This window comes from Convolutriloba macropyga, chromosome 7 (genome assembly GCF_964194025.1).
Source record: "Convolutriloba macropyga chromosome 7, txConMacr16.3, whole genome shotgun sequence".
Taxonomy (NCBI): Eukaryota; Metazoa; Xenacoelomorpha; order Acoela; family Convolutidae; genus Convolutriloba; species Convolutriloba macropyga.
The window spans coordinates 4,897,095-4,916,658 of record NC_134474.1 but is presented as its reverse complement, the minus strand read 5'-3'; the positions used below and the strand labels follow the sequence as shown (position 1 = coordinate 4,916,658).

The 19,564-nt window shown below is 37.4% G+C and overlaps 3 protein-coding genes across 4 annotated transcripts in view; all 3 read right to left on the bottom strand.

The window, feature by feature from the left end:
- Positions 1-17,877, bottom strand: part of LOC142342559 (AP-3 complex subunit delta-1-like) — a 365,254-nt gene extending 347,377 nt beyond the window's left edge. For both annotated transcript variants that reach the window (XM_075393930.1, XM_075393931.1), the window contains exon 1: positions 17,871-17,877. The gene's annotated coding sequence lies outside the window, so the exon portion shown is untranslated. The remainder of the gene's footprint in view (positions 1-17,870) is intronic.
- LOC142342562 (protein SCO2 homolog, mitochondrial-like) overlaps positions 1-17,883 on the bottom strand; it is a 37,023-nt gene extending 19,140 nt beyond the window's left edge. Inside the window, exon 1 of the mRNA XM_075393933.1 lies at positions 17,872-17,883. The gene's annotated coding sequence lies outside the window, so the exon portion shown is untranslated. The remainder of the gene's footprint in view (positions 1-17,871) is intronic.
- LOC142342057 (uncharacterized) lies at positions 342-13,999 on the bottom strand. The gene is made up of 9 exons (XM_075393239.1): positions 13,722-13,999; positions 13,022-13,231; positions 10,907-11,047; positions 9,818-9,946; positions 9,453-9,598; positions 7,770-7,905; positions 6,695-6,813; positions 4,222-4,378; positions 342-634 (listed from the first exon to the last, which is right to left on the bottom strand). The coding sequence occupies exons 1-9, from the start codon at positions 13,975-13,977 to the stop codon at positions 588-590; spliced, it is 1,341 nt and encodes a 446-aa protein (XP_075249354.1). The 5' UTR covers positions 13,978-13,999; the 3' UTR covers positions 342-587.
- Positions 17,884-19,564: the final 1,681 nt, after the last annotated feature.

Below are 19,564 nucleotides of genomic sequence, written 5' to 3'. Positions count from 1 at the left end.
ACTCTTAGCTCTCTCCAAAATAGCGATATGAACAAGATACTCCGCCCACTCCCCTGGGTCTTAAAAGTTCTTAAAATTATTGATTAAAAAAGACACTCCTCCAATACTCCTCACCCACTCGCAAAGAAACAGCACCCCATATAATTCAACTTTTTGAATTATAAGAAACCAAGATCACCGCAATAAAATAGCTAAGCTCAACTTGCAACTTCGAGCTACAATGGCACAAACTAAATATCGACATTTCATTATCATGAGGCTGATGATATTTTTCCGTCTCGAGATCTGATTATTCTGGAGCTTTCAGATGATTCAGAACCACAACACAAGACCCAACCTAATCGTTAAAAAGACATTGAATTCATCCGCTACTAAAGTATACAAACAAAATAATGCAATCTACTGCACAAATCATTAAGTTCTGATAATTAAACTACGCAAAGGTTTCAAGTAATAAATTGAGCAAAATTCACAATTATAAGAAACAAACACAATATCAAGGAAACTGATTAGCCACAAATAAATATCAGATTATGCCAATCTTCGGTGATTCGTTCACATTTTATTACATTAAATCGGGCAGTGTGTCACTTTGAGGCGGCATCACGTGCTAGGTAGTCAAGATGCTTGTCAACTGAAACAAAACAACACGATCAACACATTTAAAGACTGAACCGACAAAAATTTGACCAATTGCTCTCAACGCAGGACGAATTGGTCTCCAACGAATGGCACGACGCCGCTTTGGTTATGCTTATTTCGTTTAGGAAAAATAATGTCTAGTTTTAGTATAACCCAATTTTTCTGTAAAAATAGAAATTTCCGGTAGATTGCTGAAAAAAAGCCACCGCTGATTCGCATAACCCCGATTGCGATTGAAAAGACAGAAAAATAAATGCAAATTGATTATTGTACAAAAACATAAGTCAAGAAAGATCTTTTATTTCATTTCATAGTCCTGTTACATTCTCCTGTTACTTAATGAGAGGATAATAGCGTATCAGTGATATAGTACGTACCAATACAAATAAGCATAAGAGATAGTAACAAAGACTCATGAGATCAAAGTAGCAATTATCTAAAATTGGGCTTTATGGGTTTATTCCGTTTCTGTTGTTAACTCCTTTTTATGACTCCGCTCGTTTCAGATTTCTTTGTTGAGCAACTGCTGCTTAAAAGCACTTTGAGAAGAATGAGCAAAGATTGAAACTTGCCTAGAGAAGTCAAAAAGATTTCATGCAAAATGTCAAAAGAAGAAAAATGATGTAAAGCGAAAAAATAGCCGTTAATTGAAGGGGAAACTGAAAATTTATGTATCTGACCAGGAGATCAATTGACTGACGCCAGCCAAAAACAGTTTTAACAATTTAGAGAAAGCAATCAAAATTTTAGAATTTAACAATCAAAGAAATTAAATGGGCCTACTAAATTTCACAAGAGCTTCTGGTACAAATTTTTTCAAAACAAGAACCAGAATGATATTTAAGCATGTCCCCAGTGCCAAGCTTAAAAAATTTTCAATAACATCAGATCAGAAAACTTAAAAAGAACATGAAACACTCAGAAACTTTCCGAAAAATCGGTGCGAAACGGTCTAATTCGCTATACTTTTGCCTTCAAAACCCCTTTTTTTTGCTAAAATTAAAATGCGACTAAATTGCACATTTAGGAAAATCAGCCAAAACTACAAAAAAGTTCCTCAAACTTTTCACAATAAAATCCTCCAAAACAAGACGATGCCTCGGAGATACGCAGCAACACATGCACGAGTTCTGAAAAAAAATTGTTCTGTTAGCTCCTAAAAGTTTTCAATTGCGAGACGCCAAACTTCGCAATAATAACAACAAAAAGCTATCTTCTTGCCACTAGAAACTCTTCAATAAATTATTTTCATACCCTAGAGCAGTTTCACAGTCCCCGGGACCAAAAACCGATATGGCCAAAATTTTCCACAGAAAACTTGCAACATTTATTTAAAAGACAGCCAAAAAATTTTTTATATTAGAATCAAAACATCTTTTCTCTAGAAAACTTCAAGCTAACAACTTCAAGCTCTGAAAGACATCACAACTTCAAGCGCTGAAAGATTTTCATTGGCCCCTAAAATGAGTGGCCACAATTCAAAACAAACTTGAAAAAAAAATGGCTTATTTTATTGAAAACCACAAAAATTCGTGATACTAATGTCTTGAAAAGCAGTTCATTGCCATTAGAGACTCTGCATTCACCTATTATTAAAAACTATAGAAGATTCAGAGGCCGCTAAAAACCAAAACTGCAGAAAATATTTACAAAAAATCTGAAAACTGTTAATATTGTCGCAAAAATTAGTGATATTAATACCTTCAAAATAACTTCCTTCTGCCTAGAAATCATTCACTTACCCAGCTTCAAGCCGTAAAAAAGTTTTATTGTCCTCTATAAATCGAAAAACTCAAAAACAAACCAAATGTCAGATTCGTTATCATTCTGTGTGTTTAAGATTTCGTAACAAAAAAATATAGCTCACAAAATCAACAAAAAAATTATGTCTTGCAAAATCCCTAATAAACATTGACGTCATTTTAAGACCAATCTTACAAAATCTTTAAAAAATGACGAAAAATGTCAAAATTTCATTAGTTTGAGCTCAAAAATATCAAAAAGCAGTAAGCGCGAACAAAATTTTGACAGAGCCAAAACTACAGAAGGTCCCTCAAGTTGTTAATAAAGGTCCCTTAAGTTGTTAATAAAGGTCCCTTAAGTTGCTAATATCTTCCAAACCAAGTTGATGCCACTGATATACGCAGCAGCTCATGCATTTTTGAAAAAAAACTTCGTTGGCCTCTACACGTCGAAAAACTTGGAAAATTACCATAATTTTCGGAAAACTTTTAAATAACTTTAATTTTTTTTGGGAAGGCACTAAAGGTCCTCAAAACCACCCGCTTGCCACTAGAAACTATTCAGTAACTCATTTGCACTCCCTTGAACACATTCGCTCGCTCCCCGAAGACCGAAAAAATGAAAACAAAATTTTAAAAAAACTTAAGAAGCTAAGTTTACTGAAAAGCTGCGAAAATTCATCATACTAGAATAAACAAAACAATTCCATTGCCTCTAAGACCATCCAGTAATACAACTTAAGCCCTAAAAAGTTCCATAAAAACGACAATAACTCCTAAAAATTAAACTTTGGAATTTAGGTCTTCCCAAGCTTCATCACTCCTATCTCTTCAAAGACTACTAAAGCCAGCTGAGGTCCTTTCGATAACTCTTTTCCTTTGAAAAATGAAGAAAAAGGATCAATCTTTTGTCCGAATCAATCTATATATAAAATACATCCACTATTAATTTTTAAAGTGAAAAAATACCACCAATTTTGACGCACTTTTCAGTTGACTTTTAGCAGAGAACAAAAAATTCGAGGGCGTAAAAGTCACGCCCTAAAAGCCAAAACGGTCAAGCAAAAATTTTGCATAAAAGTTCACAATAATTGCGTCAAACTTCGTTCGAGAGCAATTGATTATATTTTTCAAAGATGCCCCTAAAGACTGAAAGTTATTCTAAACATAAGATTTAAGCGGTGCTTACAAAGGTGTCCCGCTTTTTCACCCCTATTCATTTAACCCCCTATCATTTGACCCCGATGTATTCACCCCTGTATCATTTAACCCCTCTATCTTTTAACCCTCTTATCATTTCACCCCGATTTTAATCTTTCTATAAAATAAGGATAACTAAATTAGCAATATAATCATTTGGCCATGCCTCGCGGGCCATGGCCATGCCTCAGCGGCCCGTGGGACTTGATATGAAACTATCACAACCGAACATGGCATTAATTTATCCTCTTAATTTTGACAAAACATGCCTTTAATGTCGACTGCTAAGTGGCGTGATAAAATGATAGAGGGGTTAAATGATAGAGGGGTTAATAGATAGAGGGGTGAATAAATCGGGGTTAAATGATAGGGGGCTAAATGAATAGGGGTGAAGAGAAGTAGAACCCTTACAAATACTCCTCAACTTATCCAAAACATAGGCAAAAGTTGAAAGACAAATACACTTCAGACGTTTAAAAGGTAGAAACATGCTCAAGAAAGAAAATTTAAACTAATTTTATTCAGCAAATCTTTTCTAGTATCAATAAACAGCAACGCTGGGTTAAAACCAATTGAAGGCCATGACAAAGACTTCGCAAATGGCACAATTCAAAAACGAAATCAAATCGCAACTCACAACGATCCAAAGCAACCTGCTGGCGTTCCAGTGCCTCTATAGTTTGAAAGAGCGTCTCCAATTGGGTGAACAAGTGTTGCAATTCCTCATTCTTCTTCCTTCTCAATTCAACAGTTCTCTCCATCAGACTCTCAATTTTCTTCACATTCTTTTCATGCTGAAAAAACAATCATCCAGTTATTTCTTCATGAGCAATAAAGTTAACCTGGACTTAATACTTGAAACATATCAAGCATATTATCCTGGAAACTAACCATAGCTGACCCAATTGACCAACGGCGTGATAGAAACAGTGTTTCATTTTCACCTACAGTTTTATTAGCATAGACAAATATGCTAAACTCAGAATAAGTCATTATTTCCAGATTTTTTGGTATATCCAGATACGTTTGTATTGCACAACGAGTTCAATCGGTTGAGCGGAACCCAAATTCGAATTAGTCCGAACAGTGAGGAGGTAAGCCAGAAGTAAATAATAAGAAATTGTGACTCGAGCAACAGGAAAAGCGTCGAGCCAATCGGAAAACATAAACCAACTAGCGTCGAGCAAATTGCTCTCAAACCACAGACGGGGCAATTTAAAGCGGAGGGGAAGTTTCGTCTGGATACATTTTTGTGGATGTAAAGAGATCCGACAATGGTCAAGTTCGAACAAGTGATCTTCCGGATGACAATCGGTCACATTAACCACAAATCTTTATACACATACAAGGAAACTTCAACGCAGATTTTTGCCATTAGAACTGGGATGGGAGCGCGGGGTGCTGTAGAGGGTGATGTGGATGTATCAGGGTTTAAGGGGGGGTCAAACTTGGGTTAGAATTACATGGGAGTTGGACAAGGAGGTAGGGCGAGCGAGGAGGTCCAAACCGCCACAACTGTCATTCACACAATTGATTGAAGCCTTCTTTGCAGCTTGGTGAATTGTACACTTAGAGACTATTGAAGCTCAGCAACTTTGTTTTTATACCGCTTGTGAGAACAAAGAGTCAAAAGCATCCGGCAAAAACTGATCAATCAAAAATTGCAAAAAAGACAACACGAGGACTAATATAAGTTCTACAAACTTTGTTGTTTGAGAGAAATTAAAATTCTGTTTATACAATTAGGTTTTCAAGATTAAGAATTTCTCTTGCAGATATTGTTTATAGATCAGGCGAAATTGAGCACGCAAAAATAAAGAAGTCAAGAGTGAAACAGTCAATTAGGAGGTCAAATCACTCACACGAGCTTAGGAATGTTCTAGAACAAAGGCGCAAACCTCGACAGGCTAAAACTTTGCATAAAAAGACATACGCTTACAATAATTGCTTCAAAGCTTCGATATAGAGCAATTGAAACAGCAAATTAAGTGCGAAGATCATCCCAAGTGTGAATATAAAAGGTGTGAAGATCAGAAAAAAGTGTGCAGATCAACCCAAGATCATCCCAAGTGTTGTGAAGATCAGATAAGTGTGAAGATGATCCCAAGAAATTTTTAACTTCAGTCATTCCTGCTTTCTCACGACCTAATTTCATCAAATAAAGTTTTGGTGACTGTGTTAGCAGTTGAAACATAGCTGGCAGATTGCCAGAAAATAGCCGCAATAGATTCGTAGATCGGTAGTCTAAAAAAACAGTAAAAAAGACAGAGCAAAAAAATTCGTCTTTTCATTGAAGGCTGATCTGTTATATTTTGATTAAAAATCTGTATAAGTTTTTGCTGCCTCTATTAGCTGATCTCAAATAACCTTCATTTAGAGTGACACACACCCATTTGACCTTATCTCTTTGAATTAAAGTAAACAAAAGTCAATTTCAAATTGAAGTCATTTTTGAGAGTGAGGTAAGTAAAGTGTGACCAAAAATTTAATCACGTGCATGAACAAAAAAAAACTTGCTCCACTAAGAGCGAAAAATGACGTCACGCATGCAATTCAGTTGAAATTGCATGAACGAATGAACAAAAAGTGGCTGTGACGTCATATGGTCGTAACAAAAATCATGACGACGAAATAAAAAAACATAGCAGGACAAGTCCTGACGTACAATTCAAAGAATTTTCATTAACTAAACAGAAAAACTAGACCAAGAATGGACTATGAATGAATTGAGAAAACCATTTTTAAAAAAATCAGATCAAAAAATACGAAAAAAACAGAAAATCAATGTCAAAATGCCGCATGTGAACAAAAAAACCACTAGCGAGAAACCAAATTTTTGTTCAAACACCGTTTTCTCACTCTACTTTAAATTTAGAGTAAAAAAATTTCACGCCACAAAACCACTCGCTTTTTCGCTCCACTTCCTGTTTTGGCGTCACCAAAATCACCACTCCAATTTGACTTCAAAAATCATGAAAATGTGTGAACAGATCTTAAAAAAAAGACAGCGCCCCAATACAATTCAAATTCTTTGAATTGTAAAAAACCAAGAGAAGGCCAATAATAGCCCCAGCTATCGCTGTGCGGCTATTAAAAAGCAATTGACTAACCTTTTTCTTACGTGCATCCAAGGCCTTGCAATCCCTCTCAGTGGTGATAAGATGTTCCTTAAGATCACTCATTGCCTCCTCTCTTGACTCCAAATCTGCTTTTATTGCACTCTGCTCTTCTAAACATAAACAGACTAACGTCAAATGAATTGCTCTCGAACAACAGGTGGGGCGTAATTTAATTTAGGGTTTAAATTAGAAATGTTCTATGGGTGCAAAAAACGGCCCCACTGAGGTTCGAACTCCGGACCTCCAGGTCAGCCCAACAACTTCAACCGTAAGCTACAATGGAGTTCATACTTATCGCTTCTATATTATAAACAAACATTATTCCACAAAGAGAGCAACTTATATCATACAAAAATGAGTGTGAAAAAGTAACTCAAGAAGTCAAAGAATGATCTAGAACAAAAATCTCAAGTCAAGCAAAAATTGTTCATAAAAAGACACAGGTTTACAATAAGACACTCACTTCGTTCGAGAGCAATTAAACGCAGCCTACTCATCCACATTCAGAAATAAATTGTTGAGAAGACGCATATTCGAAAGATTGACTGACCACGTTCTCCTATATCCAGGACCAGCTGCCTAAGAAATGATCCAAGTAATTATAGCGTCCTTATTATCTGAGCTGCTGCTTCTGGAACCTACATTTCAGGAAAACTAGAGAGTTTCCGTAATTTAATAGTACTATCAGTTGATTCCTCGTGTGCACTAGAAAATTTGGTAATTGTCGTCAAATAGCCGGAATTTCGCCTTAATATTTTTTTCGGATCTATTCTGCTTCCCCCCCCCCCCAGTGTTTTTAATATCCAAAATTACAATTTATCTGTTGTTATATAGCACGTTACTATGTAAAATATCATTAAATTATATGCCCACTAGGCTGGGGGCGGAGGGGGACAGAATATATATAACATTTCTTGAAGTATCGTTTAAGCATTGCATTTTTAGTGCACCGAGACGCAGATGTGCGAGCTGGCGAGTCTAGGCGGGGCAGTGGGGGAGGGACAGAAGAGGCTGTTGAATGGCGGGCCAGAGAGACAAAAGGTATGGTCAAAGATTTCAGACTAACTTTTAATATTGGTTTCTCGTATCTCCAGCTCGTCTCTGATTTCAAGAATGAGTGAATCATACTTTGAGAAATCAGTGCTTAAGAAGTCACTGTTGTTCCAGTTGATGTGAGAGAAACAGCTTCTCAGCTGTGGCGCCTAAAACGAGCGAAAAATATTAAACCTGTTTCAGTTGACAGGAGAAAATAGGATTTCAAATTAATAATTTACACCATTTAAGCGTATATACTAAGGGCCACGATCACAACCGATAAGGCCATATAGACAATTATTAACAGTTAAAATGTTAGTTTGTTCACGCAGCTCTTAAAATCCAAAATTTCTTGATAGTTAAATTCCATTTACGAGCAGTCTAGCGTTTCAAAGAGCATCAATAAAACTTCTGTTGTTGGTAAAATGGGATTCAATCGCCAGCAAAAGCGAGATCCTTTGCATTGATTAAAAAAACATAAATCGACTAACGTCGGAAAAATAGCTCTAGTACAGCAGGCGGGGCGATTTAATTCAGGGGACTTTGGCCAAATATTTAAGGTTTAATGCGTTCTTACTATCCCTTTTGTTATAGCAACCGACTTAAATTCTGAATAAGATAAATTTAGGTCACGCAAAAATTCAAGTTTCAAAAATTAAATCGAGAAGTGAAATCGAAATAATGTTCTAGGAGAAAACGGACAAGCAAAAATTTTTGCAGACGTTAAAAAAGCAAAAAGACACACGTTTACAATAATTGCTTCGTTCGAGAGCAATTAATAATTACCAAGGTATAAATTAGACTCGAACAAAACTGATTTCTAACTGGGGCGTATTCAATCACACATTGTTATCATAAAAATTCATTCAACACCCAGCTCACTGCCAAGTGTGAACAACCCCCCAGTAGTTACACTTCTTAATCCCTTTCAGCAGAAGACACCAGAGCTCTTAATTAGAACATAAACCAACAAATAACGGAAGAATTGCTCTTGAACGACAGGCGAGGCTGTAGCCTAGATTAATTTTTCTTTCTCGTCCGGGATTCGAATCATTGACCTCCCGAACCGTGACCCCAAGCAGTTCCAACTGCACCATTAAAACCTTATTCTTGCTGTGCTGCAACCAATTTATATTAGCAACAAGCTTTACTTCGGAGTGAGAGCAAAAGAGATCACTCAAAAATGAAGAACGAAAGCGTAAAAAAGTCACTTGAGAAGTCAAAGAATGTTCTAGAAGAAAAGCGCAAAATTGTCAAGCGAAAAATTTGCATTAAAAAAGACCAACACTCTTACAATAATTGCTATGAACTTCGTCTAAGAGCAATTAAAAAGCAGATAGCTGTCAACCAGATCTTCAAATTTTGGGTAGTTACTATCTTGTTTAGAAACCATACCTTATAATAATAAATTGGTTTTCAGAATCTAGGGACATGCTATCAAATCAATAGAAACACGTAACTCAGATCTAACTGAGTCCTTAAAGATTCCCATTCAAGTGATGCCTTGAAGCTTTTGAATAGCAAGAACCCGTTTTTCAAACTAAACAATTCTCGAACTTTCTACAAATAATTTTCATTTACAAAAAAGCAACACTGAATTTCCAACGCATCTAATGTATATACAAATGCAGGCAGTGTAATGTGAACAAAAAAATTATTTTTATTAAGTTTGGGGAACATGAAACAACAGCGAAAAATTATTTACAGGCCATACCTTATCAGGGAAGTAAAGTGAGAGAACGCGTTCAATCTCCTCGACAGTATCTTTGCATCTCTTTTTTGCCTGACTGTATGCAACCATCGCTTCCTCTTTCCGCTTCTCAGATTGCTCCACTTTCTGCCTCGTTAGTTGCAGTTCACCTAACACGTAAAAAAGGGATCACATACTTGACATTTGCCACCCTGTGTTCTTTCTCAAACATCAATTCATACATCCTGTTTCACTCAGTTACGCCAACTCCCTCCCTCCCACCCCTCCTCCCCGCTACTTCTGTAAAAGCAGAAATGCTAACTTGTCCTAACTGACCTACCCACAATTACCCTTGGCAATTTATAAGAAGGAGAGACAATAGTAGACACCTCGCAACTTAGAGATTTGAGACATCAGAAGCTCCACTTGGTCGAGCGGTCCGAACTTCTTCTCAAAAGCGACACTCTTATCAGAGTACTCAGACTGCAAGTTGTCCCTCACCACTTCCTTCGCTTTTACTGAAACAATAAAACTCTTTATCATCTTAAAAAAGACGCCTGGCTGCGGTCGCTGGTGTTCCTTGTTTGTAGGAGGTAACTATGCTAAGATTTTCAACAAGATGCTCAAAAACCACTAGTAGACACTTCGTGAACACAACTTCAAACTTTGGTTTGTTTTTGTTGTTTACAGCCTCCGATTGGGCCGCATAAACAATTTTCTTAAAGCATTACACTAAGACAAGAACCCTCCTAAATAGATCTAACTCCAGATTGTGATTACATGTACATTAGTCTTGTCTATCTAGATAGATAAATTGATACCAGACAACCCAGATAATTGTGTCAATTTAGTGATATAGTCCTCGTCTTCACAATTGACGTCATTCGTGTTACTTACAGAGATTAGCAACTTTACATGAAGGATAGGAGTTCATCATTTCGCCTAAATTTTAAATTTCAGGCATTGCCAAGTTCCATACAGCAACATCCATTCTAGTACAATTCTACGGGGCATAGATATCACTGTGATAAGCGCCCCGATTCCCGACCATCCTGTGATCCCATATTCGCATTAAACAGAGACCAAGTTTCATTGTCGATTAGAAATTTTTATTCACGTTCTTTGATTTTGTCCGTTTGCCTCTTCCCCTCCATCCCCCCGCTGTAAACGCTATGCACCTAGTTACAGAGCACGTGTCATTACATAGTAAATTCTTATGTAAAAATTTGACAAAATGGCACTGGCGCTCGGGGGGTACAAATAAGGTGCACAGCCATTAACCGGAGGGAGGGGAGGGGCATAAACGGAAAAGATCAAGTATATCTGCTCGTTTCTTACTACTTGCGTCCGTCCTAACAATTACAACTGAGTTATGGTTGACAGTTTTTTTACTTTTTATTTTATGATGCAATCAAGATGAATAAGATTGCGGATATCATATTTGAGATGAGTCAAATATCGGAAATTTTCCAACTCACCATCTGATAGTAAGTGCATGAACTCGATATCGGAGGTTGCCATGCTTTTGATAATCCTTTTCAACTCAGGCAGGTCCTCTCTCGCTGTCTTGTTCATGTCAATTGTTTTGCTCAACTGCTCGTCTATGTCGAAATCAAAACCTACAAAAGATGTCAATATCAACGAAAATCAAAACTGACTAGTCAAAATTATCTCAAAGACTAGCAACGGTTTTATTACACATGCTTAGAAAAGTTCCGTAAATTAAGAAAATAAGAATTTTAAAAAAATTACAGTAAACTTTGCAAAGATGCCTTTACCAAACATGTTTGACAGTAGAAAAGTTGAACAAGTACAATGCCTTCGGAGAAAAAAGGCGGCTGTTTTTTTTAAATATGTGTTTAAAGGTGTCTGAAGAAATTGCACCTTGCTCCAAATAGGTCCTACATGGCATAAAATAGCCTACGCAGATGATGAGGTAACTACTGAGTTACTTTTCCCAATCAAATTAGGATGATGCCGGAAGTTGGTGTTTAAAACATTAACAACAAGAGTTATTTTAGCAAAATTAAAGTAAAATTGCCTGCCAAGATTTTGAAAGCTTTTAGCTTTCTTTTGTCTGGTGTAATGAAAAGTTTATCTCAGCCCGCATAATAGTTGCCGAATAGCGCTGCCCTGCTTTTTCACCATTATTAATTTAAACTCCCAATCATTTCACTCCTCTATCATTAAACTCCCGTATCATTTCACCCCAATTTTCATCTATTATAAAATTAGCACTGTTGAATTGTTAAGATTAATCACTTGGCCATGCCTCAGCAGCATGCAGGACTGATATGAAACTATCACAACCAACATGGGATTTAAACTATCCGTTTAATTATGACAAAACATACCGTTACTGTCGACTGCTAATCGTCGGGATGAAATGATAGAGGGGTGAAATAATAGGAGTGAAATGATGAGGTAATCAACGAAGATTGCTCAAAAGAATCCCAACAATCAGTTGTCAAATAAATCACTTATAAATGGCTCTTTTATTGTATCTTTTTCTTCATGCTTTTAAACTTTACACCACTGGCTTAAATTTGTTTCCTGATTTTTGTCCTTCATCGTCTATGGTGGAACTTTCAGTGCCATGCTCAAACTCGTACGAGCCGTCTTTTTGAGCATAAAAAATATCAAGGAGTTCAATTTTCGGAAATGATTTTCTATTAGCTTAGGTATACAATTTACCTTGTTCTTTTAGTCGATTACATAATCCTCGGTTTTCGGTTTTGTCTTTTATTGTAAGCTCGTTAGTTGGCGCATGCTGGCCATAAGATTAACGTTTGTTGATAGTTTCCATTTTGCTGACAATTTCATTAATATGGCCCTTTCTTGTGTTCAATATCAAGGGCTTTTGAGGAGCAATTAGAAAAATCACCCAGTTCTAAAGTTTTTTTTAATAGCAGAAAAGTTTTATCCTGTTTTTGATACACCGTTATCTAACATAATCGTTGATAGAACCCATTCGTCGTGTAAATTTGTATACCCCAGTGACTTGTTGAAAATTCTCTGCGCAAAATGGTTTCAATTTTAGCATTTGTCTTCAAGGAACTTAAATTTTAGGTAATATTTAATAATTTTAACAACTTGAGAATTTTTGAACGTCAGGACATACATCTATTGCAAATTTCTCACAGGATCAGTATTTTAAACACAGATTTTTTTCGACAAAATTGGCAAATTTTTAGGGGCCTTCCAACTCAATTAAAGATGATTCTTATATTTTTAACAGGGCAACGCGTGGTGCTCCGAATTGGTCCGAACGTTGTCCTCTCTGCTTCTCCTTAACGAGTCATAAACAGTTGTTTTATTTTCATTATTTGCTCTTGTATATATACTAAAAACAGAGAAATTTACTCTCTCTCTCTCTCTCTCATTTTGAGTACAATCCCACTGTTTTAGCACCAAAGCCCAATGAAGCAGTCCAATTAGATCGTCAAGCATTTAGTTTTACGTTTTCGCCATTCCACAACGCACAGGTCATTTATGCCTCCTTTTAAGTAACAACGAGTCGATGTACTTAAAAATTTTGCCATTTACCTCAAATTAAATAAAAATGCCTTACTTATTTATTTAGTAATACAAACCTGAATTCAGCTGATCATTGATACAAAAGTCACTATCATCGACTTCATCAGACGAGTAATGAGCAAGATCGTACAGTTGCTTCAGAAAAGCCAAAATTGCCAGATTATAAGGCCAGGATGAAGAATTGTTGGGATTCATAATTGAACTCTTGTGAACTGCATATGGGTAGTCCAACGTTTTAAGATGCTCAAGTATCATCTCATTCGAAGCTGCAAAAGATACAACTCTCAACCAATAATTAAACATAACCGATAAAACGTCGGAAGAATTGCTCTCGAACAACTAGTGGGAGCTCTAATCAATTGCAGCCTGCTTCAATCGTGGGGGGGGGGGGGGGGGCTTAAAACGAACTAAGAAGTTCAATAGTGGGCTTCAAATAACTACATAACTACATTTAGAGGTTAACATATACAACTATTAAGATTTAAATTTAAAAATGGCACCAGTTTCGGCGCACTTTTCATTTGACTTGCCGCCAGTTGAGTATTAAATTGCCGCCAATTGAGTTCAGCTGCTTGAAATTGTGATTGAGAGAGAATTTTATATCACGCAAAACGCAAAAAGTCAAGGGCGTAAAATTCACTCGAAAAGTCAAAACGGTCAAGCGAAAATTTTGCATAAAAAGACACGTTTACAATAATTGCTTCTCTACGAGAGCAATTAAAAAGTATACTGGAATAAGGACAAAAGAATTCTTACATTTTGGAGGCAAAGTTAAATCCAGCAGCTCTTGGAAGAAAAAATTGTACATCTCTCGTACAAGCCGAGCAGTTGGAAGGTTTTTCAATTGTTTTAGAGAACCTTGGAAATCAAAATCATTGCACTTGACATCAACTCCTTCGAAAAACTTTGCCAGAGAGGATGCTATTTTCTTACAGCAGTCTTTGTCCTTTACAATTGGATCTAAACCACCTGTAGTTCCACCTTTAGATGACAAGCGCGAGGCGATTGACATTGGAATCTGAAATAACTGATGAACTGAAGACGTCGTAGATGGATTTAAGTGGCATGACTACGGTTTATTTATACTCAGTCATTTTACCCTCGGAAAATACAGCCTCCATAGGTATTATTGTCTTTTACGTATTGACTGCAGCTAAGTGCGGTTCTCATTAAAAATGCCAACCTATCAATGAATGGCTGTCATACATCTTAATTTTTTCTTTAAAAAACCGTCACTATTTTTCCATAGAATAATCGGGTCTTTCCCCTTATTGCCCCCCCAACATTTTGGCATATTTACCATGACATGATTGTGGGGGGGGGGAGGGGAGGAGCTATGGGTTATCTGACCACTAAGCTGGGGGGGGGGGGGGGCTATAATGGAAAAGAACCGAACAATCAAATAAATAGTATTGAACATAACAGACTAACGTCGGGCCAATTGCTCTCAAACGACCGGCGAGCGGTTAACTTCGTCAGTAGCTAGGCACGGTTTAGTGAGGCTTAATTGAAGGGGCGTAAGTGATTGCAGGGAGGGGGGGGGGTGCACCGGGGGGCTGATGCGGTGGCAACTCAAGAACCGCTCTAATTATAAGTCTCTCAAACAGATTCTGTGAATCGCATACTTGAAGACTAGTGAGCTGAAAGGCTCTAAAAGAACTTAATGCCCGCTGCGCTCTACCTGTTTATCCCATTTTTGAGGACGAAAAGTCAAATGCCTCGATAAATTCGTCAAAAGAAAGATTGCAAAAAAGACCGACAAGACTAATATAATTGCCAAACTTCGTTTGAGGTCACTTAATCAATAAAAAATAGGTAAATTAAGAAACGCCCCTACCCAACTCTGGGTGAATATTGGCTGGTCCGGGGCCACTCCCAGCACTACATCTTCATTAAGCATTTCGTATTGTTTAAATCTATCAATAGGATGATATATACAAAAATCAGCTGAGGAAGTAAAACAAAAGAAACAGCATTGGAAACAAACAAATAATGACGAGAGTAGATGAATCAAACTAACATCATCGCTTCTTCAACCACAGCTCCCATCATGGCATCTACAATTTCGCGCCGCTTAAGTGTCCTTGACCCACGAATGCAGAGGAAAGAACTCAGCAGGAGATCAATGCTTATACGATATATCAGCGTAGCTGTCCTCTTTTAGCGCAGAGAGCTTTGATGCCAGTTGTTTCAGCGCTTTTGAAGCTGGTGAGCCAGCTCCACCAGTGCATGCAAAGACAAGCCGACAAAACGTTGCTTTCTCAACCTCGGTTATTCTTTATTCATAATTGTTCTTTTTAAAAGATTCTTGGTACTTGTAGGCTTCGCTACTTTTTTCAGGGCAACTTTTTGCTAGCGCGTTGAAAATTTTCAGATCAAAATAGGTTTTGATGAACCTGGTTTCCTAAAGTCCGTTGGCCTTGATATCTAATCTAGCATCATCATGAGTTGCTGTTGATTTAAAATAAAGATTTCCCCTAAAAACGGCTGAAGATGAAGTTCGATCTCGACATCATGACAGACATCACTAAACAAGTTCGCAAAGGAATCGCAGAATTCATTATGTCTCATGTGCGTGTATCCTTCTTTCGGACAGTGGAGGGCATAGGCCACAGGATATTTTTCATTGCATGCGCATAGTGATTGCATCTTCACTGGGTCCCAGCCATAGCGAAGGGTAATGCCGTCACGAAACTCGCTTTTCGTTAGGTTGAAGTGATAACGCTTCAATGGCATAGCGTTCAACAAGCTTGATAAACCCTTTTCACAAGCTAAGTCAAGTGAGTGAATCTCTTTCTTATTCAACTCGTTCTCAGTTCTCGTCTTCTTTGATTTGATAGCAAGCTCTTTCTCCTTTTTTACTTCGCGTATAATTTGTTGCTGCTTTAGTTCGGCTTCGTGTAGAAATAGGGATAAGGGACTTCACAATTGACCTAATCGTTTATATTTCTTAGAGCGGTCATCAGGTTTAAGGGTGTTCAGGACACCCTCCCGTATCGGCAACGAAAAGATATCCCCGTATTTTTGATTGTAGGCAGGATTCTTTAATAGATTAGATAATAGTTCATCGTTGATTGATTTCTCACATTCTTTTAAAAGGTCTTCAATATTGGGTGTTGTACGTGCTAAGAAGGTCAATTTATGCTGAACCGACGAAGTGAACGATTTATTAACATTTTGAAATGAAACACTGGCATGAGTGGCTAGCTTTTTTAAGGACAATTGCTACAGTTTAAGTGATCATTCTACAAAGTTTTTTTCTTAATTAAAATAACCTATTACACTACAAAGTACTCCACAGCCGTCAACTGTTTCAACTTCGTTGTGAACAAAAATCCTTGAGTCTTCATTGCAGACTTTCTAACCATTGAGACATTCAGCTTTTCAAAAATGTTATGATGGTACGGCAATCTTTTGGATATTCATTGCTAACTACATAAATCAAATTTGTTTTGCATGGTTCCCGCGTAACACATCAAAGACTGCTTCTTGTCAACTTTGTCAGTTAAAAAAAGACACCACGTTTCGCTTCTTCTGTACGACTTCGAAAGACATTGGCACTTTTTCCTGTTAAATTCTATTTATCAAATTCTTTTTATTCATCATCAGATTGTTTTGCTTTTGTTCAGCTCATACATTCCTGAATAACTTTTTCTTCAAGAAAAAAGGAATCTATGACCACGTTATCCACTTCATCCGTCTTGGAATGGTTTTGTATTTTGAGGCGTCATCCTCCGTTGTTGTTCTTGCAAGAATGAGATGAAGCATCACCATTGCGCTGTACATAGCGGTTTCCGAGTTAGAATCGTTTAAAGTAGCAGACAGGATTTCACTCAAGGTAACGGCGAACTTAAGGCCTGTCTTGTTTCTTTTTAGCGTAAAAAAGATTGCTTTCCAAAAAACAAATTGTCTGTACATGTTCTTCATAATTTTTTTTGCTTTCCTCGAGGTTCATCCAGTAATTGCAGGGCTCAGGAGAGGCTTCCCCAGATGCTTGCGATGTCTGGCTATCGGCCGCTGCATGTCTTAGAGCTGTTGCCTTTGAGATTGCTGCTGCCTTCGTTTCGCAGCTTACGCAGCGGAAGTTCTCATGGTGTTCTCGCCTAGCGCTGAGTCCACTACACATTAGGTGCTGGTAGGTGGCACATGAGTAACACCAAACCCCTTAATTCCTGAGATGGTCAAACATCTTGTGTAGTGTGACTGCTCGGACATGTGGATGGGATGCAAATAAGGGAAGCTGTTAGTAATCTGAAAACATATGATTAACTAACGAGTAAAGAAGTCAATCATACGAGTTAAATAACAAGGAAAATATGGTTACCATATAAAGAAAAATGTATACCATTTTTACAGAAGTGATTAAATTGGAGATTGAACTATGGTGACACATTTGAATGTTTGGATGAAAAAAATTACTAATTGATTTATAAAGGACATAATTAAGTTTATTAAATTTCTCCAGTTATTTGAAAATTCATTTGTGGTTGCGTCGTGATCATTAAAACCAGCAATTACAGTTACATTGTGTAGTTTCTTTGTTCTATACTGTTGAAGAGTTCTGGTCAAATCCTCACGGGTAACATCTCTGAATACGTGTATCGTCGTCTTTATCTGCTTAGGGTCCAGGTAGTCCTTCCGCGATGTTGCAATGATCGATTTTCTCGAGAGGCCTGGAACTCTCTTCCACTTGAAGCGCGGAATCAACATCCATCTAAAAATAATATACAGTACATGCAGAACAATTGATTTATGAAACAATTGAAAAATCTGATATGAAAAGAAACAACCTGGTGATTTTGATGCTTGATGGGTGTCTCAAGGAGTGTTCTGTCAAGGGTCGGTCCCCTCACTGGATGGCCAAAAACAATATCTGAGGAACTAATTTATTGAATGGCAAACGCTATTTAATAAGTTTCTCACAACAATTAGGCTAATCAATAGCACAATAACAATAAACAAGACAAGATAATTTGACTTCGTCAGTATAAGGCAGTTGTTCAGGGAGCTTTACATTGACTGAGCGCGCCCACTCAGTTAGGAGATCTTCTATGCCAATTTTTGTATGGTTCTAGCGCCGAGAACGCAATTGTTATGCAAGAACATATCCTAGAGAAAATAAAATCAGTTACAAGCTCTGGACAAAAATAATACAATTAAAAAATATCATTACTGAAAAGGGCGTTATCTCTAGATCTTGCAAGATCAGAGGAGCCACGCCGTGCAGGTTAAATGTGGTCTTGTTTAAGGAATACATTTTTCATTTAACCAAGTGGGACAGAAGATAAGAAAATGACCAGACACGGCTGTGACCCCGTGAAAACGCTAGCTCAAACTTTACATTGTCCAAAATGTGGCTATACCCCAATAGGTGCTGGGACAATAGATCGAAGGAGAACATATAGAAAGCAAAAATTGGAACAATAGATCGAATATTAAATTATTCAATTTGAGTATTGGCCAATCATATCTAAGCGCTCATTTATTATACAGCGTGTGATGTTCTGTTCGGTTGTGATAGAATCATATCAAGTCCCACGTGCTGCTATGGCATGGCTCGCAAGGCTTAGCCACAATGTTTTAGTTATACTGCAGCTCGCAAATATTGCTTGATTTCAACCAATAAGAACAGAGATTAATGTTCAATCTATTTGCCCAAATTTTTTTATTTCAATCTGTTCTCAATTTCATCTTCTGACCGATCACCACACAAATAGACAACTAAATTCATTTGACAGATTCAACAGGGTAAACTCAATCAATGAAGTTTGTGACGATATCCAAGTGCAGCTTGTATTGTTAATTGAGTACTTTCTGTTGTATCGTAATCACATGTTCCATATAATTTCTTATGTTTAATTGTTTGTCGCAGATGTTGAATAAAACATTGCAAACCGCGGTATTTCATCTGAGCAACACGACAATTTTGATCATTTGTCATGAAGTTTTGACCTCATGACCTTCCGGCGGAGCCAACCCAAGAGCAATGGTCTTGGTAGAGGCAATGCTTGGTTGACGGTCTTACAAAAAATGGAATTACGGAAGACTCTTATAGGCTGACATTTTTCAGATCATACGCGGGGGCGGAACTGTTTACATTTCACTTGAGACACTTGAGAGCAAGTACTTTCGGCGACACAATGGTTATTTCGGACACTCAATTCAAGATGTCTTTGAGAATTGTATACGCCAGACATCTAGTCCTTTCGTGCAAGCAGTGAAATGGTGAGTACATAACGGCTTTGCAGCAACTAGGGATTCTTGTAGAGCGCTGTGACTGCACATAACTCACCGCGCAGTAAAACAAGGACAAACACTTTGCGCTGGTTTAGTATCTGGTCTTATATCTGATACGAGACTTGTTCGACTATCCGAGTTGACGGACTCGGAAGCTTCGACTGAGAATTGCCTTTCACTCGCTATTGCATTCGAAGTATCAACCAGTTTCTCCTGCTCCTTCAATGACAGCTCAGACACTCCGCCATCTACATCTAGTGCACATTTATTAAGCGCTCATTTATCTAAGCGCTCATTTATTATACAGCGTGTGATGTTCTGTTCGGTTGTGATAGAATCATATCAAGTCCCACGGGCTGCTA

Coding starts and splice junctions, on each gene's coding strand:
- LOC142342057 (XM_075393239.1), bottom strand. CDS start 13,977: ATGTCAATCGCCTCGCGCTTGTCATCTAAAGGTGGAACTACAGGTGGT. Junction 13,232..13,721: donor TTTAACTTTGCCTCCAAAAT/GTAAGAATTCTT, acceptor TATCTTTTGCAG/CTTCGAATGAGATGATACTT. Junction 9,599..9,817: donor TCAAATCTCTAAGTTGCGAG/GTGTCTACTATT, acceptor TTTACGTGTTAG/GTGAACTGCAACTAACGAGG.